Raw genomic sequence first — 23,832 nt, 5'->3', positions numbered from 1 at the left:
TTTTCCCTCTTCTCAAAGTTCATCCTTTCGCCTCCAAGTTACTTTCCGCCAACACGTGACCTCTCCGCTTCCCAGCCTGCGCAGCCACTGGTGGGGAAGTGCGGGCGCGCTAACCGCGGGGCTTCCTGGGAGAGCCCCTCCGAGGCTCGCCACCCCAGCCCCGGCTCCCGCCGCGCTCACCCTGGCACCCCGGCGGCGGGGCAGCCCCCGCAGAATGCGGAAGCGATTCCGGGGAAGCAGCAGCAAGCGGCCGCGGAGCGCCCTACCTGCCGCCTCCCCTCCCCTCCCCGCCTTGGCCCGCGGCTCCGTTCTCAGCGTCTCGCCTTCCGACCTAGCTGCGCACCGGGGCTGTTAACTCACATTCGGGAAGCCATAACCCATTAGAGCAAACGCAGTCATAACTTCATTCAACTCAGCCGCTTGAGAGCTCGGCTTACACAGGTTCCTGTGGGCAACTAGTGGCTCGCCTTGGTGTCTCTCGCCTAGTCATCAGTCCCTAAGAGGAAAAGGGAAAGTTGTTGGGCTGATGCGCGCTTCTACGCATGCAGTTGTTCCCAAGGACAAGTCACTTACTCGCCCCCCTACCCCCCAGCCCCCATTTGATCATCACTCACGACCTCATCGGCTGGAGACCCTTAGTCATGATGAGGGGGGAGGGGCACGAACTTTTCTAAGAAGTTTCTTTTTTTTTTTTTTTTTTTTTACCCAGGGAGTCACAGTGAGTCGGTCACGTAAACAGTGCAGTTAGTCGTCGCCGTTGCCGCCCCCCACCCCCTCCCTGCTGCGCTTTCCTGGTATTATTATTAAAGCGGTAGCCTGCTGTCGCTGATAAGCAACAAGTTCCCCAGCGGTCTTCCCGCCCTAGCCTGACCAGGCGAAGGTTTTCTTACCTGGCGACAGGGAAATCTCCCGAGCCGAATTCAGCTTCGCCGGAGCCCCAGGTGTGACCTGGGCAGTGGGCAAGGGAGCGGTGTGCAGGCTGGGATTTTGTTTTTGTTTTTTACGGGGGTACCCTGAAACTCCTCACTTTCTCTGGGAACTTTCTGTGCCAGGACCTAGTGACGGGCGGTTAGAAGGCAGCCCTAGGAAACACCCGCTACAAAGCGGGGCAGTTGGGCAATCATTGGTAACCTCGCTCATTCATTAGAATCACGTAAGAACTCAAAAGGAAGCGTGTTTTTCGGAGTGAGGGCGTTTGCGTAAATCTATAGGTTTTTCGACATCGATGCCAGTTGCTTTGTCTTCTGTAGTCGCCAAGGTGGTTGAGAGTTTAAGCTTGCGGATATTGCAAAGGGTTATTAGATTCATAAGTCACACCAAGTGGTGGGCGATCCACTGAGCAAAGCCGAACTTCTCACATGATGACTTCAAACAAGACACATTACCTTCCAGCATCTGTTGGGGAGACGAGATTTTAAGACACTTGAGTCTCCAGGACAGCAAAGGCACAATGGTGAGTAGCAATAAACCCTGCATTATAATTGAAAAATCTTGACATGTTGCTTAACAACGGGCATATCACGGTTCTTCCTAGCACTTCACACGCCAAAGAACAGCAGCTACTCAGGCCAGGGGAATCGGGTTTTTACACCGTGCAACTTTAATTGGAATCATTTGAGATTTAACACAGCTATGTGGAACTGCGTGGAACAAACTTGGAGCTGGGGTGTGTATGTGTGTGTGTGTGTGTGTGTGTGTGTTATATTGGCTGTTCAACGCTGATGCTTATGTTTCAGCCGTCTTGCATTCCATTCTTTTTCTTTATGTGTATGGTGTATGATCATATTCTATGATTTGTATGTGGGTATGTAATTGACATTTGCAAGGAGGTTAATTTCCATCTAAAAACAATAATGCTGTTAAGAGGTTGGGGTTAGGCGGTGGAGTGGGGTTAAGGGTGGGGTAGAGACTGGGAGTTTAGGTGTAGATGTGGGGGGTGAGTTGGGGGAGAGAAATAAGTCAGAAGTGCATACCACCGGTAATGAAATGGGTAATCCTCTCGTAGACGAAAAGGTTCTCATCAACATGTGATCAACTATTAACAGGATGGCTTTGGCAAAGCCATCCGCACGTGACAAAACGTAAGGAAGTGGAAGAAACCGTCTAGAGCAATATCAAGTATCACTTAATTAGAGATTTTTAAGCCTTTTCCTCCTGCTGTGCCGGGTGTGTAATCGGGACGATCGGAGGCCATTCAGCACCTTGGACAGAGCCAACGGATTTGTCCGAGGTGGCGGTACCCCAGGTAGTCTTCTTGGCCCCGCTGTAAAGCCAACCCCGTGTCGCCCTTAAAAAGCGTCTTTTCGGAGGTTCGGCTCACACTGAGATCGGGGCTGGAGAGAGTCAGATTTTGGAGCGGAGCGTTGGGAAAGCGAGCCCCAGTTTGGTCCCCTCATTGAGCTCGCTGAAGTTGGCTTCCTAGCGGTGTAGGCTGGAATAGACTCTTGGCAAGCTGCGGGTTGGTATACTGGGTTAACTTTGGGAAATGCAAGTGTTTATCTCCAGGATCTAGCCATCGGGGTGGTGTAAGCCGCAAAGAAGGTAAGCACCGGGGCGGGGACCCCCAGCATCCCCAATTCTTGAGCTATTTTGATACTCTGTCTTCCGGAGAGGACGCGTGGTGGAGGGGAGGAGGTAGAGAGGGAGCAAGAGAGGGGGTTGTTTCTTGGTATTTGCCCAGTTTGAATTGCCCTAGGTGAGAACCCTGGGGCAAAGCGAGAAGGAAGAGAGAGAGAGAGAAAGAGAGAGAGAGAGAGAAACTCAGTCTTCCTGCGGATATAATGAGTTTAGTTAACTTGGACCTGCAAATGTCTGATTCAAATGTAAGATTTATCTCTCTTTTTCTCCCCTTCACCTCCCTCTTTTCCGTTCTCTTTGCTGCTGCTGCTGCTGCTGTGTGTGTGTGTGTGTGTGTGTACAGTAGATTCATTACTAATTATGAAGCTTTTGCACAACATTCGATTTCCTAAAATTGGACTTTGTAGCATTTAGAATCAGGCGGTGGAGGTGGTGTGCGGTGGGGAAAAAGGAGGTGGAGGTTGGGAAGAGGGAAGGAGGTAAAGCTAAACCTCCACAAAATGAATCAAGGTAATTTCAGCTCTTCTAGTGAGAAGGATTCATTCTCTCTGTATCCCTCCCTCCCTCTTTTCCCCTCCCTCCCTCCTTCCCGCCCCCCATCTTCCACCCCGCCCCCTCCTCCAGCCTCCATCCCTCCCTCATTCTATCTCTTCCTCTCCGTCGCCCTCGCTCCTCGCTGGATGTTTCTTTCTGTCTTCCCCCACCCCCCTTCTGTCCTCCCTCCCCGCGAGTTTCGGGCGCTGGCTTAGAGGGCTCCCGCTTTCTCAAGGGAAGGGGAGCTGCCGAGACCGCGCTCTGCTCCTCAGCCGGGCCAGATGCCTCACTGAGCCCAGGTCCGAGTCAGTCGGGGTAACTCAGGGAAACGGGGGCCTCCGCCTGGGAGTAGAAGGTCCTTTCGGGACCGAAGAGCCAGGGAGCGGGCCGGGCAAGGGGGTCTGGGCGGCTGGAGGCGGTGGAGAAGAAAACTCGTAGCTCCGTGCGGCGGCTGGACAGAGCCACCAATCAGCTGGGCGCGCAGACAGCCCTGCCCCGGCGAGGTTGCGTCCGGAGGCACCGGTGGAGAGCGGCCGGCTAGTCGCTGAGCCGCCGCCGCCACCCGGGTGGGCCGGGGAACTGGAGAAGGGTGGATGTCGGGGGCTTGCGGGTGAGACAGAAGCGGCGCGGAGCCGCCCAGTCGTGTGTTCTACCTCTCCCGCCCCCCGCCTGCACCCCCGGGGGACCGCGAACTGCTTGAGCGCGCGGCTGTGTTGTCCTCTTGCCATTCTTCGGGGAGCTCAGGGACTTACGCGCCCCTGGGCGGGGGCCAACAGCTTCTCCACACTCCTATAACCCTCACCCCCACCCGCTTCTCAGGCCCTTTGTTCCGGCCACAGAACGGTGCCCGGCGGCAGTTTTCGCCCCAGGGCTTGGTCGTTCTGGACTCCTCCCCGGATCAGCTCTTCTTGATTAAAAGGCAAGAGCTTGGTGTAGGGGTGAGGGGAACGTAGGGAAGAACCTATTTCCGAAACTCAAGACTCGACTGTTTTAACGAACGAAAGAAAGAATCCCAACTCTGCGCAGGTGGATTCATAGGCGACGCGAGGATATTGTGGAAATTTAGAAGGAAAAAATAAAAAACAGGCGCTAGGATCAGATGACTGCGATTGGTTGCTCGACACACAAAGGGAGCGTAGGGCAGGGTTTACGGAGCAAGCCTGCAGCGAATGGGGCACAGATTGTTCCGAGATCCAGTCGTTTTCTCAGTCAGATCTACGCGCAGGGAGGGGAGGGGAGGGGCGCGCAGGGGAGCGTGGCGGGAGGGGCTGGGCTTGGGGGCGGGGGGATTTCTGATCAGTCTGATGCAATTCCAAGCGTGCTGCAAAGGAACTCCAAGGCGCCCGCATCACCATCGCCACCCACCCTTCCCAGATGGTGCTGTTTTAAATACGGATCTGCAGGGCCGAACGCAGAACTGGGAGATTTATTGCAAAATCCCGGGAAGGTGGGGGGGGGGGGGACGGGGAATGGAGGAGCAGAATTTAAAGGTGCAATGCTTGCTTTTTCCAATCAAGCGGCAACCGGTCGGAATTATTATTTTTTTCTTTCTGTCTGCTTGTCTCTGGATTCTAATTCACCAAGAAAGAGGTGTAAATATTGTGACATATTGAGGCAGCTTGATGGATGGGAAAAAAATCATCTGTCACTCTAAATTGCAGAGTTCCCTCTTCCCGCGCCATCCATCCCTTGCTAGCGAATACTCGCTGCTGCCTAATACAGTTGCTAGGGCTTCAAATGAATGCATCGTTAAGGGAATATTATCCTTTTAGTTTACATGCCAATTTATCTGACAGTTGAACCGAGAAAATTGTAGATTTTGTGTCTCTGGGAGGAAGAATGCTTAACAGTCTAAGTCTTGTAACCTTGAGTTATTTAATAACTTAAATAAATCTCAAAAGTGTCACGTCATCCTCTACACTCACACATACACACATACATACACACTCGACTTATAAGGTGACATGGTTTCACCTAAACTGCTGTGGGAATGAATGTCACTTTAAGAATGGTACACCTGATAGTCACTGTTTATGTGTATTTACAAAGAGCTCTTCAGCTTGAAGGCAAGACATTTCAATTGTCCTGTTTGGAATGGGTCAGAAGACTGGAAGGTGACAGAGAGAAAGGGAAGAAAGAGGAAAGAAAGAGAATTTTAACCTAGCTGCTACTAAATTAACAGTAACCTAGCCTACTTTTATACCCTTGGATTTATATATATAAATAATAATATATTAATATTTCTGTATGTGAGATTTTAGCTTGGTCTATCTTCCCCAATGGAGTATACCAGTATTGATTCAGATGAGAATATGTGTGTCCTGCCAGTAGCTTTTTCAATGTCATTGATAGTAAGACCTACAACACAGCAATTTTTCGAGGATAGAAGAAAATGTCTTTAAGGGCTTTGCATACTAGGAAGCAGGCGCTCCATAAATGGGAGGTATCATTATGACATTTGCATATAGCATTTTCATTTGACTGAACCAGAGTATTAGTTATTTTAAAGCATAATCTAATTTATGTGCCCAAGGTAGTAAGTGGGGATTTTAAAAGCAAGTGATTAGTTGGCTTATAAAATACTATTTTTCAATTGTCTATTAATGTACATTGGAAAGAAGGCTTTTTAAAGATCTGAAATCAACATATATGAGCTTCCCCTTTCATTTGCCAGACTCTTTCCCCATCAAATCTCTGATCTAATTTCTTAATAAGAAGTGAAGCTGGTAAATTTAGTTTCTTTCCTTTTCCTGGCCTGTCCTCTAGGGGAAGCTTTAGTAAGAAACAACATTCCAAAATCAGGCACTGAGAGAGAGAGAAGGCAAGGGACTGGACAACCACAAAATAGATCATCAGCCACCAACGCCAACAAACAGAAATCAGGGAAAACCAGCATGAAAGTATGACTTACAAAGGATTTTTATTTTTTAATTCTGTGATTTTGGGACCAGGCTTAAACTTGCTCAAATAACATTCACTCAATCATATTGCTTACAATCTGTCAGTTAAAATGAGGTCTAACTGAACATATTTTTTATTAAATATATTTCTATCAAAGGCCAGTAAAGCTACTCTTTGATTTTAATTAGGACAAACTAGTCTAACCACTTAAGTAACTCTAATGAATATGAACTGATATCATCAGATTTAAAGGCTCTGCTGAAAACTAAATTTGTTCTGAAAAGCACTGACTTGCCAGAAAAATATCTATTTTTGCAGCTTTCTTTTCACTCTATGGATAATTTAATGAGTTGCTTATTTTAATTTTACAACTGCTACCTCAGAAGTATCTCAAATTATCTTTCTTTGGCTGGTGTCTTTCTCTGCTGATCTGCTACTGCTGTGTGTGTGTGTGTGTGTGTGTGCGCGCGTGTGTGTGTGTGTGTATGGGCGTGTGTGTCTCTGTGTGTGTTTTCTAGTGGGAATTTAACAAGCAGTGAGTCTCTTAAATTTACATGCCGTAATCTATGTCAAGAACATCGCAGAGTACTTAACAATAAAAATAAACATTAGCATCTAGTGAAAGCTTACCACCATTGAGTGCTATGGAAATATGGGTCTTAAGGGGAGAAAGATTAAATTTTTTAACAATAAAAAAAGTCTCCCCTTTTTGGCTTGAAGGTGATTATAATTTCAAAAATATGACATCTTTCTTCTTTTACTTTGGAATGTAGAGCTGCTACTTTAACAAGTGTCTTTTGAGGAAAATACACATGTGTTTCATAAGAATTAATACCCTTAAAACACTATGGTGCAGAGATGGAACTACGAATTCTTGTTCCCTGCCTCTACTCTCATTTGGCAATTTTTGGAGTGTTCATTCTGAGTTTTTAAAAACAGGTGGACAGTTTTTTCTTTTTTCTTTCCAACATTATAAAAGGGTCCTACAAGAAATTGTTCTGCTGTGGTACAGACTTCATTTGTATTTCCTAGTAATAACACTTTAGATTCATATAGTACTTTGACTGTTCTTTACAGGTTTCATTTGATTTCCTTATCAGTCATATAAGGTAGTAATCACCAATCGCTTTTTACAGATGAGGAAAGTAAGGTGCAGAATTATCTAACACTACACTGCCAGTAAGATGTAAAGACTAACTCAGAATCGTCCTTCAAATTTTAAGAAAATCTGCATTTGTTCCTTTCTAGACCATGCTGCCTTAAACCCCACTAAGGTACCAGAGGGAGCTGTAGACATTATTTTCTCCTATTTTGATTTATTTAATTAAATTAAAAGCATGGTCTACAAATAGTTTTCAAAATGTTCAGGCCTAATGGAAAGTTTTAACTAGGCTTCCTAAGACAGACAGTCTTTCCCTCTCCCTCAGTTAGAATCAAAGAAAGCAGGAATCTTCCTGCAGTTGACACACCATCTAGGTCATAGTTGCTAATTCCCCATAAAACAAACACAGAGAATAGGAAGAGCCAAAGCCAAGATGTACATTACTTTTACTTGTGAGTCATATTCCTCTTCTGTGGTCTGGGAACATTCTCAGAGGTCACTTAGCCCAGCCCATATTTGATGGATGAATTCATGCTGGCTTGTTTTCTTTTGACCCTCTGGAATTTCATCCCAGTCTTGGACACCTGGGTACTTGCTTATCTTGGTAGATAGTCTGATGCTTATGTGGATCATGAGCTTGTCTGGCCATTTCCCATTTTGCCCAAAAGATCTACTCTCTATAGAGAATCTAGCATTCATAATTTTATTTTGTAAGTATTAATTGGCAATACATTACTTGCCATTATATGCCAGGAACTGTGTTATAATCTGGAGATTCAAGAATAAGCAAGACCAAATGGTCCCTATCTTGGTGGATCTTGTAGCCTAGAGACAAAGACTGGTATCTTTATTTGCTCCAATCCTTAGAAAGGGACAGACCTCATAAGATTTCTTTTTTCAAGAGAATACAGTGAATAAGATTAAAATCCTGAGTTCAGGCTTTACTACCAACGGCTTGTCAGCTAAAAAAGTCAATCAGTCATTCTTGATCTCTGCTTCCTCACACATAACACAAAGGAGATGTTCTAAGAATAAACTCTAAATTCCATTTCTGTTCCAAGTTTGAGTGAAACTATTTCTTGCATCAAAAGTTAGGGTAACTTAGGCCTTACGTTGTGGGGGAAAGTAAAGCCTAAGTTACCCTAACCTTTGATGATTTACAATTTTTTAACCTGTTAAGTATATCATGAAAAAAATCAAAGCAAGATATTTGAACCCAGAATAGCAGGAATCTGGGTGTTGAACCTGTTGGTTTATGGAATGATGGCCAGGAAAGTTTTAATTTAGAGAATGATCTCAAATTTCTGCAGATTATTTTAAAAAGCAGGTGGTGCAATGGAAGACCAGCTATCAAATTTGCTGTTTATTTTCTTTGTGCAAGCAGAAGTTCTAAATTTTCAGGTCATTTTCTTTTAAAATCAAAGATATTACATCCTGAAATTGCATGAGTCTATGAATAATGCATTATATACACATGATAATAGATAATTAGATGGACCAACCAAAATAAACATGAAAGGGAGCAGGTGCCCAAGGATTGAAGAAGGTGTGTGGGCATTTTGACATCCAGGAAATGCTATAGATCTGTCCTTAGTTAACTCAGCCTGGTGGAGATAATTAAGAAAAAAATTGTGGGTGTAGAAAGACTGCAAGCCATTCCCTGGGATTGGCTAGATTGCTGCAGTAGTTCAAAAACAATTGGCACAGCCACCCACACTAGACATGACTGCCCTTTGATGAGGCAGCTATTGACTTTTATAAAGATGCCATATTTAAAATAACTTCTGATGCACTAGGGATAACAGACATCATTCTTGAATTCTATTTTAGACAAATGGCAAAATATATTCCAAAGTATTAATTTTAAAATAAAAAATCTTTTTTAAGTCTTGTTTCTAAAAACCAGCAGCGTAGTAACATGTGACCTCTGGATTTAACAATTCAGCCTAAGCTGGGAGAAAGCTGTAGCTTGTATGAGACATTTTGACCCAGTGTGGGCATTTTCTGGACCACTACCAGAAGTAACATATACTTGTCAAAGTTTTTAACCTCTGAGTGAATGTGAAATGCACTCCAAAATCTTCACACCCTGGGAAAGGTGATCCAACAGTTTTCCTAAACAGCAGCAGAAAATGCTCTGAGAGCTTTGTTCCCAGAGTGCATGCTATAATGTTATGCTATCTAGAAATTTCTTTGGAGCACCTTGCTCATCAATACCAAAAGGAGTTAGAATTGATTTATCTCCAGCTTCAAGGAAATAGTCAACCACCTCCTGTCTCTAAGTAATAAGACTACTGTGAGAAAAAAACACACACACACACACACACAAATTAGTTGATCGCAGAAAGGTGCCACAAACATCCAAAGCCTTTGGGATAGGACATTGCAGGGTGAGTGAATAGAGAAAAAGAAAAGGAATATGGAGAAAATTGAGAAATAAAAAGGGAAAGGAAGATGGAGTTCTAATTATACAGGGACTCTTGAATTGACTGTTCTCTACTGCTCTTCGTTATTCTGGCTACTTTAGTAGGAAACAATGATTTCTTCTGCTTTCACTTTACATCTCTGCTAAGGACTTCTTCCTTGCCAATAACTTCCATAAGCAGTATTTAAGAATTGCTCTGATGCCCAGCGCAGTGGCTAACACCTGTAATCCCAGCACTTTGGGAGGCCAAGGCAAGTGGATCACTTGAAGGCAAGAGTTCAAGAGCAGCCCGGCAAACATAGTGAAACCCATTTCTACTAAAAGTACAAAAAAAAAAAAAAAAAAGCCAGGCATGGTGGCAGGTGCCTGTAATCTCAGCTACTTGGAAGGCTGAGACATGAGAATCACTTGAACCTGGGTGGTGGAGGTTGTAGTAAGCCAAGATCAGCCACTGCACTCCAGTCTCAGTGATACAGTAAGACTTTGTCTAAAAAAAAAAGAAAGAAAGAAAAACAAATCTAAGTGAATGAAATAAAAGTGTAAAATTACAAAGGAAGCCAATGACATTGACATACAGTTATAAAAACATTTAAAATAACATATTGTGTGATATAGTAACACATATGTTTTTTTAAACATATGCTTTCTAATGCATTAAAAATGATCTAACCACAAGGTAAATATTATAATTTTGAAGTAATGATAAGTATCGGTATTTTGAAATATCTATAAAACTGACATGTGATATGAAGGTGTATATCATGTATACTGATGAGAAAGCCTGCAAATACTACTGTGTCACATTTCCACATGTATGTGACAACAGAACATAGTGCTTGAGAAGCACTATTAACACAGTATAGATTCAGAAATGTTAATTTAGTTAATGCTAACATTAGCCACTGGGGTTTCCTTCCTGGCAAAATGAAACTGGCATTGGGAGAAAACTTTTAAAATTCATATTTGCCATTAGACAAGCTGCCAAGTGGGGAAAGGACCAAAGGCTGAGAAGGCGAGGGTGTAGTAAGCATGTTTCTATTGACTGAGCTTGCCAACACTCCAGTGTTTATCCTTATTATCACCAGCACAACCCCATTACCCTACAATCCATCACTCCATTGAAAAAGATACAAAGTTCAGATTCTGGTGATTAACGTGGCATAGCTTAAGATACCTGTTCTGACCTCACTAACCCAACTGAAACTCTTCCTGTTTGTCATTACTGCACCATGGGAAAGGATGTGCAAATTGTAATGATGTGGGATGACATTTATTTTGCATTCATCCAGTGCTGTTATTTGTTTTGTATTTGGAACATGTTGCTTAACCTTCAAAGTAACTCTCAGGTTAAGAAAACTAGAGCTTAAAGAATTTAAGTAACTTGACTAAACTAACACAGAAAATCTGAAATGGAGAAACTAAACTCCAAACCTAAAGTTTTCTGGTTCCAAAGTCCATTATAAAGTGGTACCTCCCTTTCTCCTAGCTACCACCCAGATTTAATCTGGATCTCCCATTATCAGATGGTTTACATACAGGTTTTCTTATGAGATCTTGACCGCAACTCTTTGAGACAGCCATGAGTCTCAAAATTCATTGTCAGGAGTGCTACTTTAGCAGTATTTTGATCTTTGCTAACTGATGAGAGACTTTCAAATAGCTAATTGTCACCTATCCTTTTTGAAGCCCAGTTTTCATAATCATAAAACAGAAAAAGCGTTAAAGTGTTTTGTGAGGATCAAATACATGAATAATAAAATCTAACTTTGTTGAGCTCACTATGGTGAGCATTCTGCATTTCCATACTTCATTGAATCCTCACAACTATCTTTCTAGGCAAAGATTATTATTTTTATTTTAAAGATAAGAAAACTGAGGTATCTGTAATTAGTTAACTATCTTTAATTAGCAGAGCCAATAAGTGACAAAGCTGGGTTCAAATGTAGGTCTGTCTAATGCCAAAGCCCTTTTTTTAAATCACCAAACTAATCTGAAAATCACCATTCAATCTTAGCTGTTATTATTATAATTATCATCACACTTAAAAGACTATCAAAATACAAAATTATCTAGACATAAGTATATAGGCACTGAAGACATTAGAATCTGAAACTTTTCACCTGCATGTTCTTCCTTCCACTTTAGTTTATTAACCCAATGGATGATGTCTGACTCCTTTCTTAACTTGTTTAGGGCAGTTCCAAGTTAGTTGACTTCTGAGAGTTATTGAGTAAGAAACGTTATAAATTGTTTGGATTAGGATTTGGTATGTTTAGAAGCTATTTCATAAGTTTGCTTTTTCGAACTGTTACTGGCTATATTACTGCAGATGCTGTGATGAGGAACACCCTCTCTAAAGACACACAGTGGATGACAAACCTCCAAAGCTAACATGTTGTTTACAGATATGGAGAAGAAGAGGATGGACAAGCACAGTCTGAAACATAATTACAAGGCTTATAGTCCCTGTTGGGGACTAAAATGTTTATTGGCTTTCCTTGTGCAATTCAATGTTCTTCCTTTAAAGGATCCACTCCAAACTTGGAACTTTCCTGAAAATAGCATCTCATTTGGGAGCATGCCAGGAATTGGTGTGTGGGTCCTTTGTGTCTTTGCACCAACTCAAAACTCCAGATACTAGCTCTAGAGACTAAGCTGGGATGCAGTCTGGATAAAGGAGTCGTATATCTACTTGGGCTTCTTCCTGCTATTTTTATTTCATCCTTCTTCCTCCTAGAAGGATGTGGTTTTAAATGAGGGATTGGATGCATACTGGTATGTCTTCGATAGCACAAGTCGGTGGTCTTTGCAGAGTTGCCAAAGGCATACAAGTAATCAAAGATGTGGAAATCCATGGAGAGACTTCATTCCACTTCTACTCTGATTTATTCACGGAAGGACACCATGAACACATAATGGATTTGATATGTCCCAGAGTTCCAAAAGCAGCCTAGCAAAAAGGGATGATCCTAAAGGACATTTTGATGTATGAAAAAGTCCACCTAAAGCTTTGTCAGAGATAACTAAAGACTATGATGGCTGGAAGGCTATAAATCCTTACCTTGGCTCAAAGTTCTAATTTTAGGGGAAATAATTGCATGATTTCCAAGTTTAGTTTACAAAGTGATAACAGTTCCTGAAAGGAGTTCAAATTTAGATAGAAAAAGTACCTTACAAATGATCTAATTCACTGATTCCCCTCATGCATTGAAATTACCTAAATCATTTCTTCTCTCTGAGTTAAGGTCTGAATGTGTTGCCAGGTTTAGCAAACTCATTTTGTAGTCCACTGACCTCATTTTATTGATTAGGCAACTGAGGTGCACAGTGGTTGATCTTTCAATTTATTCAATAAACAATTATATGGTATATTTTTTTACGGTATCTATCTGAACAATCTTGGGCTAGTGAAGTCCCTTGCCCAGGTCAAATGGGCAGACACTTATATAGCTTGAATTAGCACCCAAGTTCTTTTGACTACTATCTGGGCCTTAAAATCTTAATCATAGGACAAAGATATTTCTTCTATTTTCTAACAGTCCGATCAAAAGGAAACAATCAACAGTCTGTGCAAGATTTTAATTACCTTAATGTTCAACATAAAATGAAAAACAGATTACTAAAACATAAGCATAACACCACTTTAATATCATTCTAATAAGATATTATTAATTTAAAAATGGTAGGACAAAACTAATTATACTTTAAACTTCTTAAATATCCTATAGTTACTTCATGACTATTGAGACACTAGCAAAGTTTCCAAAATTAGATTTCTAGCCATATAATCCCTTACCTCCCACGTATACCACCCCCCATTCCCAGGTCATGGCTGCTGTCCAAGCAGCAAAAATAATTTCCGAGAGTACATACACAGCAGTGGCTACCAAACAAACAAACAATTATGGGGGCTGGAATTTAAATTCATGGCTGTACTTTCACCAATTCATTCCCCATTCCACCCCATCTCGCTGTCTTCAACTTTCATGAAACATTATGTTTGTCCTGTGTCAGCATCACCCTTTCCTAGATCCTACTGGGCTTACCACTTCTTGGTGCCTTTCACTGGCTAAGGTTTCAGAAGTACCTGCTTACAGCAAACACTGTAGTCATCTCTTTTTGGTTACAAAGTCCCCAAAAAATTTCTCAAGGTAATATTATGAAGAAGAAGTAAATGTTCTCCTCTGCTACCCCATTTCTTTTTAGAGTGCTGCCTTTATTCTATATCTCATCTGGCTCAATGTCTTCTTAGGCCAATTGGATTGATTTTACAGTCACCATAGAGTGTCTCCTAAAGGCCAGGAGTGGTGGTTCACGCCTGTAATCCCAGCACTTTGGGAGGCCGAGGTGGGTGGATCACGAGGTCAAGAAATCGAGACCATCCTGGTCAACATGGTGAAACCCCGTCTCTACTAAAAATACAAAAAAAAAAAAAAATTAGCTGGGCATGGTGGTGCGTGCCTATAATCCCTGCTACTCAGGAGGCTGATGCAGGAGAATTGCCTGAACCCAGGATGCGGAGGTTGCAGTGAGCCGAGATTGCACCATTGCACTCCAGCCTGGGTAACAAGAGCAAAACTCTATCTAAAAAAAAAAAAAAAAAAAAAAACCCTAAACAGACAACCATGGGTCATGGGAACCATATTTCTGCTGACCCCATGATTTGGTCACATTGGGTTGTAAGGCCATAGTGGAGATATACTTGATGAGTTTATGAAGACTTGATTCTAGGTATCGTGTAGGTTAGCTTAGTTTTCTTTTACTGAATTCAACTTAGTTGCATTCATTTTAGGCTAACTAGATTTTGAGTGCAGACAAAATGAAAAGAAATGGCTCAATTTAGGTGAAAGTTAAAGCTCCAAAAGTAGTGCAGTATTTCATAGATCTTACCTTTGAGAGAAATTATATCAGCATATAATAAGCACCTGAGAATATGAAAGCACAGTCCCAGTTTAAATGTTAAAGGTCTACAACTTGGGATATTAAATGGAGTACAGAAAAGTCCCTGGTTCTTAAACAATTTTGTTGAGGGGGAAAACAGTGAAAGCTAAGTGTTCTATTCAATAACTGTTTCTTTTGAAAATAATGCTTCATTTAAAAGCTAAGGACAGGAGATCTAGCTTTGTTATGAAGGCTCATCTTTTTGTTAAACAACCACTTCTGTCTCCAAGTTGCAAGGGGAGGATTTGTCAATCTGATTGAATCTTTCCTTTAGTTTTTCCCAACAGCTGTGTTCAGATAATTCACGACTCCTGTGTTTCCTGAGCCCTGGATAATTTCACACACATGTCTGGTTTGGGGATCCACATTTTCAGAAGAATATAGAGACCTTGGAGGAGGTCCAGGGTAGACCAAGGGAAATGATTAATGGGTTGAAAGTTGGAGTTTATGAAGAAAGGTTGTGAGATCTGATCTTTTGCTATGAGAAAAGTCTGAGTGGTGACTTAATAACATAAGGAGGTTGGTAAGCAGCTGTTCTCCATCTTCACGAAGGTTGAATGAAATGAAATAAGATATAAATTGCAACAGGAACAAAAATGCATTACAAATGGGAACTTCCAAGCACTAGCATTGCTGGATTCTAGATAGCTCCCCAGAAGAAGGATGTATAGTCTACTTCACTGGTCTGCAGTGATAGGCCTATAAATAGTGAGGAAGATGAGATAATCTTTTAAGATCCCTTCTGGACCTTTTATAGGTCTATCTATCCTATTTAGAAAATTTATTTGCCTCAAGCAAAAATTGTTTCATTTCCTCCTTCCCACCCTATCCACTCCTTATCTTTATCTACCTTTTGTAAAACACTGCTAACCAAAATAACTGGGGACTGATCAACTGTGGGGGTTCCCTCTCCAGCTTTGGGAGCAAGTTTCTTGTCCATCACTACCACCCCCTGGCCACTAGGGGCATGTTTACCATCATCTTTCTACACACCAAACCTACGGCAAGTGAAAACAAAACAAAATAAAACTTCCTATGCTTAACAAATTCACAAGTGGATTAAAATACAACTCTTACGTCCTAGAATATGAGCATGGAAAGGGCTGAAATGTATTCTATGCATCTGCGTATATCAGCCCATAGAATAGGCTCTGACATATAGTAGGTACTCAGCAATTTTTAATCAACTAAATGACTGTAACTATGAAGTGAAGGGAAAATAAGTGGAGAAAAGTCAGGGGTTTCGGATGTTTCCAAATGATTCTGTATCCCAGACAAATCTAAAGCCTAACCAATTCTTCATACATGTGCTATTGAGGATTTCATTCTCACCATGCCTGCACTATCTGGAGGTAGAAAGAGAGCCAGTTGGACATCCTGCCCAAGTCTTTGGCCAAAAAGACCAATAAAGACAGGTGCTGTGTAAATTCATGTATCAGAATCACATGTTTTTAAAACAAGACTTCAGGAAGTTCGGTGATTTTTTTTTCTAAATTATCTTTTTGCATACTTTTCTTTCTCCATTTTTTCATGAAGAATATAAAATTTGATTGTAGGAAATCTTTCACTTCAATGATCACACAGCCTAAATAGGTGAGTCTCAAAAATAAGCTAATCTTCATCTTACATCTGATTCAGTGTCCTGAAACCATTTGGTTTAAATTTATTAATTCTTCTCATGGCTTTTCTCATAGCAAAACCAGCTAATACCATAGCCATTAATACTGTCAGCTGTAACTTATATCCACACTCTCACATCCCTTTTGACCATGCTTACAGAAATATTATAAGTAAACCAAATTTATTCTTCATTATTAATCTTTAAATGTTCTCAGCAAAAATCTGGTAACTTGGAGGCTACAAGTTGTTGATTCTCATATATTTGGGGGTTTAATCTCAACAGCTTCATAATGGTTTCGATGCTGTTTTTCTTGATTCAACTAAATATTATTCCCAGGTGGGATCAGTTTTTTACCCTCTTGTTCTACTCTCCTAGTCTTGGCACTTCTAAAAGTTTCTTGCTGTGGTTCCTTTCTTTTGTCTGCCACTAATGGCTGTCTGGTTACATAACCCCTGTAACAGGTGTTGACCAATTTAAACACATTTGAGTATGGTATAGAGCTATTCTTATGGTTCATAAAAATCTTAGAGAGAATATATCATCTGATGAATAGGGAAATTACTTCTCCCTTAAGGTTTTTCTCAGGACAGGCCTTATACAAGAATTTCAAGAATTGCGATTGACACAGTTGAACATTGGGCTGGGCCTTTGAAATTATTCAGCATGAAGTTGAAAACACCTCTGCAACTCTGCTCAGCAGCAGTTTTCTCTTTACTGAGTATTTCCCAATGCCAATTAGTGAAATTTTCAGCAGTTTTTTAGGTCAACTCATTTGATACTAGACTAGACAACATTTTTTATTTGCAAGAAAGACTGAAGGTAGGAGTAACTAGGAAGCTAAAATAAACACAATTAAATGTAAAATGCTTATAGTGATACAATTGACCTCAGCCAATTAAAATTATTAATAGAAAAAACATGTCAATGTCAAATCTGAGCCTACTACCTCTGTTCCCACTTGGGTAATGAGGATTAGTTTATATTTCCTGACAAGAATAGATGGGAATTTACATTTCTTCCTGATCTTTGTCCCCGCTGAAACATCGGGTTAAGATCATATTAGAATATAACCAAAAAGAAATATTCAGATGAATTCACAATTAAGTTTTAAGCCCCACAAAACTGAAATAAGTAGCATCATCTTTTCAAGCTGTGCAACTTTCCCTCATTTTGGTAATAAAGAAAATGTTCAGATTATAAACTTGGAAACTTTGTTCCTAACATATCAATTATGTCAGAGACCAATCTTTAAGAAGAACAAGAAATGTATGCTCTATGTTCTCAGCATTACCCTTGCCCACAACAGGGAAATAATTTTGTAAAACTTCGATTATAGACCTCCAGAATTATCTCTATATGCTACTTGAATTAAGCAAATAAAAAAATAACATTTAGAATTCCACATAAGGCACTGGTACAACTTTTGTTACCTTGGTGTCATTGTTTTTGAATGTAAGATGTAATTTAAGGCAAATAAGCATGTGTTTTAAGTCTGGTCACATACAGTTTGGTAATGCTATAATCACAAATCAGAAAGCTTGGAAATGCTCAGAAGTGTTAAGAGGTGTGATTCATCATGGTTATCTGAATTGGCATTTGATCTTCTTTTCTTTCTAAATACCCCTGACATTTCTGTCTCCTCTGTCTTTCCCTCAGTAAAACTGCACCACACACTGGAAAGCGAAGATACACACATTTATTTATATAATGTCAAGGGAGAGTAGGAATAAGAAGATTGGCCATAGACCCACCCAATCAGAGTCTGGGAAATGAGAACACTTTTTCCTTCAGCAGAAATGCTGACGTGCCAATGTGAATTTAGCAGGAAAAAGATTTGCCATAACTTCTAAGTGAGCAGCATTCAGAATGCTAGCTTAGATTCCTGGTATTAACTTGCCAGGTATTTTTCAGAAAGAAAATAAATTACAATTGAGCTTAAAAACCTGAGGGTAGAACTCATTTTTAACCAAATGTAAAGCATCAGTTTAAAGTTAACATAAAGTTTTAAAACAAAAAGTTTGGAGTAGGGTTCCTCCAGTCCTTTATAATGTAGTACAAGTATGTTTTTTAATTTATAAAACTAGCCATTTAGATTGTATTATGCTACTAAAAGTAACTGTGTATGCATTCAGCTCACAATCTGGGAACCAACGCGGAGGGTTTCTGGGGTAACAGTACCTAGCCTCATACCCTCTGTCCTTTATTGCTTTCTGGTTAGCCTGCGTATTTCACATACATTAAATATTCCACAATGAACTCCACCATCTGTGCTGTAGGGTAGTTTGTATTGGTCATGTGCTCTGTCAAGTTGACAGAGGTGCAAAGCTAAATGTGTGACACTCGAAGAATATGCATATATTTGAATAATTTGACTATTTAGTCCAACAATTTGCAAAGGCGCTCTGAATGATCACACATTCTGATAACACTTCCAAAGAACCAATAGCTTCACTTAGGAGGTGGGGAGATGGAAGCAGGGTTATTTCTAGCAGGAATTCTTGAGTTCACTGAAGTCTTGTCCCTGGTACTTCACTGTGTGAACGTGGGTAAATTATTTCCTGGCAGAGTATTGGATTCTTCTTTTATAAAATGGGTAAATAATTTCTTTAGTCTCTAGAAGTTCTAAAATAGCTAATGTTAGTGAATTCACTTTGTTAACTGTAAACCTCTAGGTAAATTGAACTGAGTATGTAATAATATTATATATTCAGTTCAACAGTACATTCTTGGTAACCACAAGAGGGTCCAGGAAAGGAAACTGTTTATAAATCTTTCCCTTTAGCAAAATTAATGTTGGAGTCTTTAGGGAAATTCCTACAGCAGTGAGTCTTCACAATTATTAGGTCAATCCCCTTTGAGATTACAGAAAAATGCACATACACAGAAAGCTGCCTGCAGAATTTGGGTGTGGGCTTGGTGGGAGATTCCTCTGATAGCCAGTGTTGTACCCACAAGAGAGTGTTTCTCAGAGTGTGACTTCAGATTGTCTGCATCTGAATTGCTGGTGGTATTTATTAAAATTCTAATTCCTGGACCCTGCCCCACCCCTACTAAATCACAATTTCAGGAGGAGGAATCTTCATTTTAACACTCACTCAGGTGATTTTTATGAGTTAAGTATGGTGCTGCTGTCTTGTTCTTTATTCTAAATTTTAAGGTCTGCACAAATTGGTTGAACTAATGAGAAGAAAATTCAGCTTTAAAGCAGGAACACAGGTAGACGGTTCATCAAATGGCTAATTGAAAATGTCCTCTGGACCCCAGCCATATAAGTTCTCTCGAAGGGTCTTGATTACAGGCCAATGAGAACCCGAAAACCTATTTGCTCTTTTGCTGCTGGCAGTGGGGGGGGGGGGGAAGGGGGAGGAGGGGAGGATTAACGGAGCCAGTTCTGCCCCCACACTCGAATCCCCTACCCCCACTCTGATTAAAGCAGAAGACTTTATCTTTGCTGCCCTGGTTAGTTATTAAAAGGGTTAGCTTATTTATGTGTGTGTGTTTGCTGGGGCTGGAAGTGAAAACATCTGCAAAAGCATGCAATGCCCTGGAACGGAACTCTTCTAATAAAAGATGTATCATTTTAAATGCGCTGAATTTTGATTCTGGTAATTCGTGCACTAGAGTGTCTATTTCGAGGCAGCGGAGGTATCATATGACAGCGCACGTCAAGGCACCGTGGAGCCCTCTCGTGGACTCCCACCCACTTTCCCATTCACCGCGGAGAGGGCTGCTCGCGCTGCCGCTCCCCCCGGCGAGCTAGCATGAAATCTCCCTGCCTCTGCCGAGATCAAATGGAGCTCCTCGCTGATGGGGTGCGAGTATTACCTCCGCCATGCAATTTCCACTATCAATAATTTAACTTCTTTGCTGCAGAACAGAAGGAGTACATACCGGGCACCAAAGACTCGCGCCCCCTCCCCCCTTTAATTAAGCGAAGAGAACGTGAAAAAATAATAGAGTCTGGGAGTTTGGGGGCCGAAGTCTTTCCCAGAGCAGCTGCCTTGATGGTTACTTTGACAAGTAGTGACTGAAAAGGTGGGTTTGTTTTCTTTCTCTTTCCGTTTTTCTGTTTGGTCTGCTAGAAAGCGTGTGGCTTTAGCGAGGGATGTCATTGCCTGGGCTTCCTGGCTGGAACAAGTAACTTGGTGTAACGTTATCTGGGGGCGTTCATCAATAAAAAATGCCGTTATTATCTTGATTGAATTCCTATTAGGCAAACTCCAGAGAGGTCAGTGCGCGAACTCTTTAAGCCGACGTGTTTAAGGCAGCGGAGTAAACCAATAGCCCCCATGCTCTGTGCGATTTCATTGTGTGCTCGCGATCGCAGGCTCCGTGGTGCGGGAAGGTGCGGGAAGGTGTGTCTGTGGCCCGGGAAACGCACGCCCTCTCCCAGAGAACTTGGGTGCTGGGATGCGGAGGAAGGGGAGAGTTGAAGGCGAGGGGAGTGAGACCTCCGGGCGTCCGATTCTCACTCGCTCCCTCCCACCCCAGAGCACACAGCCGGGGTTTCCCCAGGGGGCGCGGGACGCGGGGTTCTCTGGGGCTGGGGCTGGAACACCCCTCGAAGCCTCGGGCGTCCCGCCCAAGGCGCCCCGGGAGGGCACAGGGCTCGCGGGATGATGTCGCGGGACCCCAGGGAAGAATGGGAGGTCAGGGCCCGGGGAAACAGGGAGTCCCGGGCGCCCCTCGGTCCCCCGGGGGCTGAGCCTGGGCGAGGAAAAGGCGCGGCGTTCCCTTTAAGCGTCCGCCCCGAACGGGTATCGGTAGCGCGGGCGAGACGGGGAAGGGGGGGCGGGGGGGCGGCGCCGTTTGACCAATCGAAGCTCAACCGAAGAGCTAAATAATGTCTGACCCGGGCGCAAGGCGCAGCCTGGAGCTCCGGGTCCCCGCCGCCGCCGCCGCCGCCGCCGCCGCAGCGCCGGGGCGCACCCGCCGGCTCGCTGTCCCGCGCACCCCGTCGTGCCTCGGGCTCCCGGGCCAGACCGAGGAGCCAGCCTGGTGCGCTCCCCACCTCCTGCTTGGGGGGCTTTGATGAGATTGTTGAATGCAGCTGCCACCGCTGCTGTGGGGCCGGAGGGGAGCAGCACCGCGACGGGGACCGGGGCTGGGCGCTGGAGCCAGAATCGGAACCACGATGTGACTCCGCCGCCGGGGACCCGTGAGCTTTGTGTGGACCCCGAGGTAGGCGAGCGCCGGGCGTGGGGCTTGGCGCGGGAGACGCCCGTCCGCGGGAGAAAGTTGACTGGTAACCCCCTAAAGTTGTGGGACGAGGCCAGGCTCCTTCTTTCCTCCCCTCCGGGAGAAGGGAGGATTTGGAGTTGCTCCTGGGGAGCTTTCTCCCAAATCCCACGACCCAGAGGGTCAACCGGCACCACCTGGGAAAAAGGGACCCGGGGAAGCCACGAGGTAGAGGACACAGAGCCAGGAGGAGACCCAGAGCTGCCTGGTGGGAGCAAAGACGGCGCCCCGGGTGTCCCCCTCAGCCCTCCCCCAGCCCAGGAGGGGTCGAGAGAGACTTGGGGACCCCGGGCTGTCGGGGTCCCTGACTGAGGAGGGTGCTGGGGCTGGGCTAGGAATCATTGCAGGGGTAGTGTGGTCCCCGCGCCGATTTGTGGGGGTAGTGGGGAGGGAAGCTTGCGCCCTCAACCCGCACCCCGTCCGGGGCTGCTCAAGGTTACCTGCTCCCCAGGAGTTGAGACTGAAGTGGACTCACAAATTCGAAGCCTACGTAGCTCGGAAAACTTGGGAGGCGGAATTCCTACCGCTGAGACCTGGAAGGGTCTGCGAGGACTCCGGGGCTGGCCGAACCCACGCCTCTCCCCATCTTGCACCCCTCTTCTGAAGCGCCCTCCAGGGAAGTCAGAGTTTTGACTTTCGGGGAGTGGGTGGATGTACGTGGGGGATTCCCGACTCGGGTTAGTCTCTGGGGATGCAGAGCAGGGAAGAGGAATGGGTGAGTGAGTTGCGCCTGGAAAGAAATAGCTGAGGATTAGGGGCTCCGTGCCTGACGGGCAAGAAGGGGAGATTACAGACTAGGGGCATCCCCAAGGAAGAAGTCTCGGGGCTGCGGGGTGAACTGGAGTATGTAGTGTTTGTGTGTTGGGGGTGGAGCGGGGATGAGGGACCTAGGCGGAGGGGAGGCGAGGAGGAGGAGGGGACCGAGAGAGCGAAGCTAGGGAAGGTAGAGGGTGCCCTCTGCTGGCCATGCTGCCAAGAGCAGCTGCTGGGGGCGGGAGGCTGGGGGTGGGGAAGTGGTAAGAGAAGGTTTGCGGGATCCCTTAGAGAGCTGGTAGGAGGGACTTGTTGAATGGGGCTGCTGACTCCAGCTCGGTGAGGGGTGCGACTCGTCGTCGGTGAATTTTGACTCTTGGTTCCCGTTTGGCTCATTTGCAAAAGTTTTCCTCGCGCTGGAGCAGCTTTGATAAGCCTCGACTGGTGGTGTGTTAGGGTGTGTTAGGGTTTCTTGAGTCTTATTTTAAGGTCTTCTAAGTATCTTGCACTTACTTCTCAATGTCAGTAGCAACCAAAGAACATTTTCCGACAAGCATGCAGGAATGTTCTTGGCCAGAAGCGAAGAAAAGCATATTTCTGAGTGTTTATTAATCCTCCTAGTACAGTTATCTTTTAAACCAAAGTAATATGTAATTTGGAACGTTGATTTTCTAACTGCATATAAAAGGCGATATTCTATTAAATGATACCCATCCCCACTGACTCAACTTCCGGCAAAAACTCTCTCCCCTCTTCATTATTATCGAAAAACCTATTTTTATATGAGTTTGTTGTAAGGTCAAAAGCCATTTTGGTCTTACAATTTGATATGTCTTCTTTACATTTTAATTTATTGAGGCATAATTACAGATTTAATATGACCGTGTGTGCCTTCAGTGCTTACCTCATGCAGCATAATTTTTAGGTTGGAAATTTCTGATGTTATGACATGTAGCACTTCAAGGCATTACACATAATAGGTAGCATAGCATGTTGAAATTACACTACAAAGTTTTGACCTTGGAAACGGCACCTTTTTAAAACAATCACTAAACTCCTGGTCCTGTTTTCTGGTTTTGTAGATGCCTTGCTTAAGACTCCGCCCCCCCCCCCCCCCCCACCTTTCTTCCTTTTTGGTAAATTTACCTCTGGGCTAGCAAGAGAGGTAAGAGAAAGGAAAGAGACACTTGTCGAAATGTGACCATAACCTTTACTGGAATTTCAAACACGTTGGTCACCATTACTGGAATTCCAGGTCCATAAAGTCGTTGTCTTTTTTTTCCTTCTACTTCATTTTGTAAAATGTGATAAATGTTGGTAAATATAGACCAGTAAGTATTCTGACACAAAAAGCATTATGTATGTGGAACTTATTTTAAGTTATTACAGAACATTTTCTATTTATAAATGACATAAGCAGAAATGATTACCAGATAAACAAGGCTTACGTACGTGTTTTGAAGCTTTAGAACATTGCAGACCCGCTTAGATATTACATTTTTTAAAGCAAAATAACAATAATTTTTCACATACCTTTGAAGCCTTTCATAGCCCATTCAGAGCTAAGTAGTAGCTGGAAGTTTTGTTTATTTTAAGGTGATATTTTAAAGCCATTTAAGATGTATAGTAGGTCAACACTGGTGTATCCAGAAAATAAAGCATTTAGGAAATCTGTTTCAGAATGTATTCTCAATGTGTGTAACTTTTACTTGCAAACCAAAGGAACCAAGAAAGTCATCG

The 23,832-nt window shown here is 43.2% G+C and overlaps 1 protein-coding gene across 8 annotated transcripts in view; it reads left to right on the top strand.

Annotated features, from left to right (window-relative positions):
- Positions 1-827: 827 nt before the first annotated feature.
- The window catches only part of BDNF (brain derived neurotrophic factor), a 66,222-nt gene continuing 43,217 nt past the window's right edge, over positions 828-23,832 (top strand). Inside the window, exon 1 of one of the 8 annotated variants that reach the window (XM_035262277.2) lies at positions 828-1,453. In XM_035262277.2, coding sequence (XP_035118168.1) covers positions 1,451-1,453 — 3 coding nt within the window. In that variant the 5' untranslated portion in view covers positions 828-1,450. Of the gene's footprint in view, positions 1,454-2,131; positions 2,246-2,318; positions 2,542-2,697; positions 2,823-19,811; positions 20,137-20,174; positions 20,457-20,966; positions 21,283-23,832 lie in introns of those variants that run through there. The other 7 variants (XM_035262280.2, XM_035262279.3, XM_078340779.1 and 4 more) reach the window with 7 other exon arrangements.

The sequence above is a fragment of the Callithrix jacchus genome, chromosome 10 (genome assembly GCF_049354715.1).
Source record: "Callithrix jacchus isolate 240 chromosome 10, calJac240_pri, whole genome shotgun sequence".
Classification (NCBI taxonomy): domain Eukaryota; kingdom Metazoa; phylum Chordata; class Mammalia; order Primates; family Cebidae; genus Callithrix; species Callithrix jacchus.
Note: the sequence above shows the minus strand (reverse complement) of the source record. Positions and strands in the feature narration are given on the sequence as shown.